This window comes from Chenopodium quinoa, unplaced genomic scaffold (genome assembly GCF_001683475.1).
Source record: "Chenopodium quinoa cultivar QQ74 unplaced genomic scaffold, ASM168347v1, whole genome shotgun sequence".
Lineage (NCBI taxonomy): Eukaryota > Viridiplantae > Streptophyta > Magnoliopsida > Caryophyllales > Amaranthaceae > Chenopodium > Chenopodium quinoa.
The window spans coordinates 915359-923121 of record NW_018742980.1 but is presented as its reverse complement, the minus strand read 5'-3'; the positions used below and the strand labels follow the sequence as shown (position 1 = coordinate 923121).

Here is a 7763-nt window from a genome sequence, read left to right as displayed (position 1 = left end):
ATAGTGTAAGAAATAGGGTGTGAAAAGCAGGGACAATGATAGAGTGACCCTAAAGGGTTATCAACCTTGTGATGTGGAAGCTTAGTTGTTAACATAATTTTGCTTTGTTGGATTTTTTTTTTTTATTTTCTATTTTGATTTCAAAAATCATATGGAGTGTTAAGCCCGATGCTAATTAATAGTCAATTAACACTTTCTCATACACTTTAATCTAGAAAAACACAATGGATTCCTTCCCTCTCTTTTCTATTCAACATTCATATTTGAATAAACATGGTATACAAATATCAGGTACACAAATATCAGTTAATCTTCTTTTACGTTTTTCACCTTTAACATTCCATTTTTTTTATTTTATGCTTAAATTACAAATTAAAATAAATTTGTGTCGACATTTCTCAAGTGGGATTAATTGGAATTATCCTTGTAAGGTATGTGTTGACATTTTTTTTGGTGCATTGTTAATTAGTTGACATTTAATTTGATTATAAGTTTGTTGTTTATATTTCTTTTTTCAATTGAGTAGTTTGAAATATTTACATTGTTAATTAGTTGGATTGTGAATGATATGATTTATATTAACATTATCTTTCCTTAATAAAAAAATATTAGCGTTATCTCAAGTATTAGTATGTGAGTCTAGATTACTTTGTGAAGATAGAAATTTTACGTTTGTGAATTATTATTATTATTATTATTATTATTATTATTATTATTATTATTATTATTATTATTATTATTATAAAGTAGATGAATTATATATTAGTAGTCTCTCTTTTATAATGCTTCAAAACAAAGTATGTCTTTTAATACAATGAAACTAATAATTTTTTATTTTTAATGTAGATGGATCCACCAAAAGACTTTGAATTGAATATTGAATACTCAAACAGACAAGATGAAAATGAACTTGTGTTTAATTTAGAAGATGAATGTGATGATTGTAATGATGAGTTTGATCTAAACTTTGAAAATGGAGAAGACATAAGCTCTAATTTTGATGACGATGAAAGAGAACAAAATGGTGATAATTTGGACAATGTGATGCATGAAGATTTGTGTGATGAAAAAAAAGATAACATTCCTCCGTATGTTGGGATGGTGTTCGAATCCGCCGATAAAATGATAACCGATAAAATGATTTATCATTGTCATGAGTATGGGCATTATGTTGGATTTCAATAAGAATTAGAAGCTCTAAGAAAATAGTAAAATCGGAAATTATGACTCCTGATTATGTCATTGAACGAAATCGACATATATAAGACTATGGTGATTGTAAGAGATTAAGGTTAAATTGTACAAAAGAGGGCAAGTTTAAATCAAAGTCAAATAATCCTCAACGAGCAACTAAATCTACAGTTACGGGATGTCAAGGTAAATGCATTACTTTGTTCTTATCGTTTATGGAAGTTAACTAAAGCTCTCTTGGAGCATAATCATCCACGCAATCCAAATAATTCCAAATTTATGAGAAATTTTAAATTTATTAGTGAGCAAAATAAGAATGAACGATTTTGGAAAATGATACGGCCGTTGGTGTTCTTATTGCTAAGAACTATAATTCATTTGTCGTGAAGTATGGTGGTCACAACAATGTTCCTTTTAATGAGAGGGATTGTCGTAATTTGATAAGTAAGATAAGAAGATTAAGTTTACAACATGGAGACTTTATTGCGATGAGGAGACATTTCTCCGAAATGATATCAAGCAATTCGAGTTTTTCTTACATGTATGACACTGATGAGAGTGGTTCATTGAAAAATGTCTTTTTGGACGGATGGTAGGAGTAGAGCGGCATACTAAGATTTTGGAGATGTTGTGTCATTTGATACTACTTATGTCTCAAATAGATATAAGATGCCATTTGCTCCATTCATTGGAGTGAATAATCATGGTCAATCGATCCTTTTTGGTTGTGCATTGTTGGCCGGAGAAGCGACTTATAACTTTGTGTGGTTATTTAATGCGTGGATGACATGCATGTCGGGAAAGCTCCTAAGGCCATCCTAACCGATCAATGTCAAGCAATGGGTTAGTATTTCTAATATATTATATTCCATAATAATTTGTGAGTTCTCTACTTTTTTTTGTGGACGGTTAGACATCATTACTAAAATTATATGAACGTATAAAATGTAGGATAAAAGCTCAATCATATTAACTTATTTTAGAAAAATTATAAATGCTTCATTAATATTGGAAAGAAAAAAAAAAAAAGAAGAAGATAACTACAACTACTAACCACAAATTGAACATATCTGTATCAAGCCTTGTTACTGTATGCATTAATCTTATATCTTGTGAATTATAGATTGTTTATTTTTTTTATTTTCTTATTTTTTTGAAATTTAGTGGACCTAATTTTGAGATTTTATTAAGATATATCATATATATTAAAAAATTAAATAAAAAATAAACTTTTCATATTGAATTTCTTTATCAGGAGAGGTGATGGACTTAGTAAAATAGATAATGAGTGACAAATTTAACTTTTATGTACTTTGTATCTTTTTCCGCCAAATTTTATTACTTTTTTTTTTTTTAATAAATCTTGATAATTTTTCAATTTTTTTTAACGTATTATATTATAAATTTAACTCGATCTGTTACTAACCCGACCCGAAATCAACACGACTTGTTATTGACCCGACCCAAATTCAACCCAAATTATTCCTGACCCATTTCAAACTCAACCTAACCTGTTATTGACCCGATCCGATTTCAAATCACTTAAATTCAATTTAGACCACCTTATTAATATATAGTTATATAGTTACGTTGTCACTTGTGTAGTTGTGTGCTTGTGCAAACGAGTTAATATGATAAGTTCAATAGTCAATAGTTCAATACATATGACTCCTTACATAGACTAATTATAGCTATTTGCTCATTTCTAATTGTTAGAATATATTTAGTATAAATATTCTCTAATTATTGTATATATCTTTATTATTGTAGATATTAATTAGCTAAATAAAGATACATACAATAATTAGAGAATATATGCTAAATATGGTCTAAACCTATTTTATCCGAATTTATATGAACTTATTGTATTTTATCTAAACTTATTTGAACATGTCATCTCGAATATGAACTAATCTGAAATTGTTATCCCTAAAATGAGTGGAAACAAAGTGAATAGATCAGAATAAGGTTTGAACTTATCTTCTAAAAATCTAAACTAAACCTATCTTACTGGAATTAATAATTAATATGAACTTATTATATATATCTTATCTAAACTTATTTGAACTTATTAACTCGAATATAAACTAATCTGAATTGTTTCCTAAAATAAGTGGAACCAGTGAAAAATAAATCAGAATAGGGTCTGACCATGTCTTCCAAAAATCTTAACATAACTTATCTTATCGGAATTAATATGAACTTATTATATCTTATCTTAAATTTACATGATCTCGTTAGTTCGAATTTGAATTTATATGAAATTATTTATCCTAAAATAAGTGAAAAACTGTAATAAATTAAGAAATTGATAATGATTAAACGTAAACATCAAAACATGAACTGTTAACAAACCGACCAGAAAAATGTACCCGAAACCGATATGACCCGACCTGAAATCAACCCGAGACCCAAATTAACCCAATATTTGAAACCCGAACCCGAACATGACCAGACTTGGAAATCACCCGACTTGATTATAACCCGCAAATTATTGACTTGAATTGAACCTGACTCGACTCGAGAATGACCCTAATTCATTTTAACCCGAATTAAACCCGACCTATTATTGACCCGACTTAAACCCAACCCAAACCCGATAAGATGTATGACCCGACGTGACCCGACTCAAGCAAGACCCAACCCGAACCCTACCCACATAAGTTACGATATTAACCCGAATTGACCTGACCCGACCTAGACTAACCTGACTCAAACCCGATCCGTTTACTCGAATTGACACCTCTATATATGAGTAATTAGTTAGTAATTACCCGAACTTAATGGTATATAGTTCTATTGCTACAAAACAAATGGAAGATCGATTCATCTCCCACTTACAAAACCTGTTACACGACGTCACGACATGCATCGATTTGGGGAGTAGTTTGTGGAGTGGTTAAATCTGGTATACTTGCATTATATGGTCATTTTCTTTCTCTGATTTGTTATTTCCTCTTGTTTATCATAGCCATGCTCAGCACTAAAATTTCATGCTCTCTTCTATTTTTTGAGTCTAAATTGATTATTGAATCAAATTGCTAGGATTAATGTGTTGAAAATCTTTTTTTTTTTTTTTTCTTTATTTTATTTCTATTAAAATTTGTCCTATTAATATGATATTTGTATGGAAAAATTTATGTGATAGCACATGTATAACTGATTAGTATGAATGTTTGAGTTGGAGTATATGGGTTTTTTTGTAGGTACAAATGGTTAAGCGGAAGATGATAAACCACTGGTGGTTTGCTTTGGGGAAATGCTGATAGATTTTGTGCCCACAACTGCCAGGGTGTCGCTAGCTGAAACGCCCGCATTTGCTAAAGCTGCTGGTGGTGCCCTTGCTAATGTTGCTGTTGGAGTATCGCGATTAAGAGGTAAATGTTTGTAATTCGAGCTAAAATCTGAATTAAGATACTGATATTGTACAAGAAAGTCAGCTATCAGCGAAAATTCTAATCAAAAGCTATAGCTTGTGCACCGTATCGCCTTATATTTTAGTCCTTTACACAGCTTTGAAGCGTTAATTGCACGGAGCAAAAGCTATAGCTTGTGCACCGTATCACCTTATATTTTAGTTCTTCACACAACTTTGAAGCGTTAATTGCATAAGCATTCTGATAACTTTACTGAGTTGTTATTTAGCATCAGATAATTTGTATAGCTTATCTTCTAATTTCTAAAATGACATCTAAATTATAGGTTCACTTGCAGGATGACCTAGGAGCATTTCATGGCATTCAAGCAACATAAGTAGAAAACCAATACTGGTAAAAGTTGACCAACGACATGGGATACAAGCATTGCTCCAATGGGCACTAGAGGCTGTTAAGGTTGAAGCTTGAAGGCCACTAGACAAAGGATTCAAAGGGTAAAGTCCCTGCTACTCATTTTGGCAATAGAGTGGTCTTGACTTTTTGACGACGGAGACTAGAGAAATAATGTCAACTGCCTATTCCATTGGCAGCGAATGCTCCGGAGAAAAAGCAAACCCAACCCCTGACCTTTATAGCAAGGAATTATATATATTTGGAAGTTTGATAATTAATGTTGGAATAAAGAAAGGAAATTCAAAGTAGTCTAATACGGGCGCCCGACCAGGCAAGCACCGCCCGATTGGGCGCGAGAGGAATTGAAAAATCTGGAGTTCTGTCGCCCAATTGGGCGCTAGAGCAACCCAGATTTTGACTGGGTGCTCGACCAGGCAAGCTCCGCCCGTCCAGGAACGAGAGGACGTTTGGGAAAAGAGGAGTGTCCGCCCGACCGGGCGCGAGAGCAACCTAAATTTTGTCTCGGTGCTCGTCCGACCAGGCAAGCTCCGTCGACCAGGCGCGAACTCATTAGTTGGACTCCAACGACTTCCTTGAATTCTTCTTCTTGTTTGATTTCTTGTAACCTCCCATTTAAGAGATTGTTTATAGTGATTAATTCACTATGTTTATTCTGATTTTGTTCCTCCATTGATGATAATATTCCTCTATGATCTTCTATCTTCCTCCATCCATCATTATAAATCGAAGGATGATTTTTTCTGATTTGACACTTGGAAAAATATCAAACACAAGCTAAACACCTTTGTTCTTTGGGCATAAGTTTTCACAGTCTCCACCTCTTACTCTAAAGTGTCTTAGTGTTAGAGTGGTGTGTAACCTTAGGGGACGATCCGGTGATTACAATTGTGCACCCCGGTTGCGCCGAAATTCGTTTTCAAAGGTAGTGATTCATCACGCCACACCGAATTTCCTCTTTTGCTTTTGTTCTTATTTATTTCTGTTAACTTTTGTTTAGACACCATTTTACAACAATTTTGAAAACGAATATGTCTATTGCAAATACTATTATGAACAAGACTCTTCCCGACCTCTCTAAGTTGGAACCTATTGATGGTAAAAACTATAAGAGATGGTCACAAAAGTTACTAATCTTCTTTTAACAATTGGAAGTAGATTATGTTTTAAATGAAGACGTTATTGAGACTCTCAAGAATGCGGAAGAAGCTGCTAAAACTTCTACAACCGCAATTCCAGCGGCCACAACGGAAGCCTTGAAGAAGAAGGAGAAGGACAACAAGCTTGTTCGTGGCCATCTCCTCAACCACATGAACAACACTTTGTTTGATTTGTTTGTCAATTTCAGGTCAAGCAAGGTTATATGGGATTCTTTGGAAAAGAAATATGGAGCAGATGATGCCGGGAAAAAGAAGTACGTGGTGGGCAAGTGGATCAATTTCAAAGTGGATGATGAGAAGCCTATCATGACTCAAGTCCATGACTATGAGAATATGGTGACCGAAATCCTTGGTGAAGGCATGAAGATGTGTGAGACTCTTCAAGCCAATGTCCTCTTGGAGAAATTCCCTCCCTCTTGGAATGACTACAGTAATTCTTTGAAGCACAAGAAGAAGGACATGACCCTCCAAGAACTCATTAGTCACATGAGAACCGAAGGCTAATCGCCTTAAGGATAAGTTTGAAAATTTATCTCTTAATTCTTCTAAAGCTAATCTTGTTGAGTCTTCTTTGAATGTGTCTAAAAACAGGAAAAACTCCAAGAAGAAGGGAAACAACAAGTCCAAAAGCAACTTCACTCATAACAACAAAATCCAAAAGCCTAAGAGGGCATGCTATGTGTGTGGAATCATAGGACACAAAGCATACCAATGCAACCGAAGGCATGAAGCTAAGAAAGATGGCACTACCTTCCAAGCTAACATTGTTGAAAAAGAAGACATCATAGCAGCGGTGGTGGTTGAAGCCAACTTGGTGAAAAACAAAATTGAGTGGATTTTGGACACCGGAGCATCAAGGCATTTCTGTGCAAACAAGGCTTTGATGACCGAGTTTGAAGATGTAACCAACGGCGATCATGGCTACATGGGTAATAGTAGCACCGCCGGAGTCCTTGGCAAAGGAAAGGTCCATCTCAAACTTACCTCCACAAAAACTTTATTTTTAAATAATGTGTTGTATGTACCTTTTCTTAGGAGAAATCTTGTTTCAGGAGCCCTTCTCAACAAAGCCGGCCTAAAATTTGTCTTTGAGGCCGACAAGATTGTAATGACTAAGAATGGAGACTTTGTTGGGAAAGGTTACCTCAATAATGGCTTGTTTGTTTTGAATGTTATGAATGAGAATGGAAGTACTTCTTTTGCTTATATTGTTTAGTCTTTGGATGTTTGGCACAATCGTTTGGGTCACTTAAATTCTTCTTATTTAAAAAGGTTAAAGGACATGAATTTGATATATTTTTCAATGGATGACAAACTTGACAAATGCCAAATTTGTGTTGAAGCCAAACATACTAAGAAACCATTTAAGCAAGTGGTCTCAAGAAGTACAAAATTACTTGAATTGATTCATTCGGATTTAGAGGACTTTAAGAAGTGCACTAGTAGGGGTGGAAAAAACTATTATATTACTTTTGTTGATGACTTTTCTCGTTATACCAAAGTTTATTTGCTTAAAACAAAAGATGAAGCCGAAAATGCGTTTTTAAAGTACAAAGCCGGAGTTGAAAATCAATTGGACCTAAAAATTAAAAGAGTTAGAACCGATAGAGGTGGTGAATATGGT

General features: G+C 33.8%; 1 protein-coding gene across 1 annotated transcript; it reads left to right on the top strand.

Annotated features, from left to right (window-relative positions):
- Nucleotides 1-6010: 6010 nt before the first annotated feature.
- Nucleotides 6011-7355, top strand: LOC110729418. Its single transcript, XM_021909156.1, has 3 exons — nt 6011-6077; nt 6138-6569; nt 6691-7355. The coding sequence occupies exons 1-3, from the start codon at nt 6011-6013 to the stop codon at nt 7353-7355; spliced, it is 1164 nt and encodes a 387-aa protein (XP_021764848.1).
- The last annotated feature ends 408 nt before the right edge of the window (nt 7356-7763 follow it).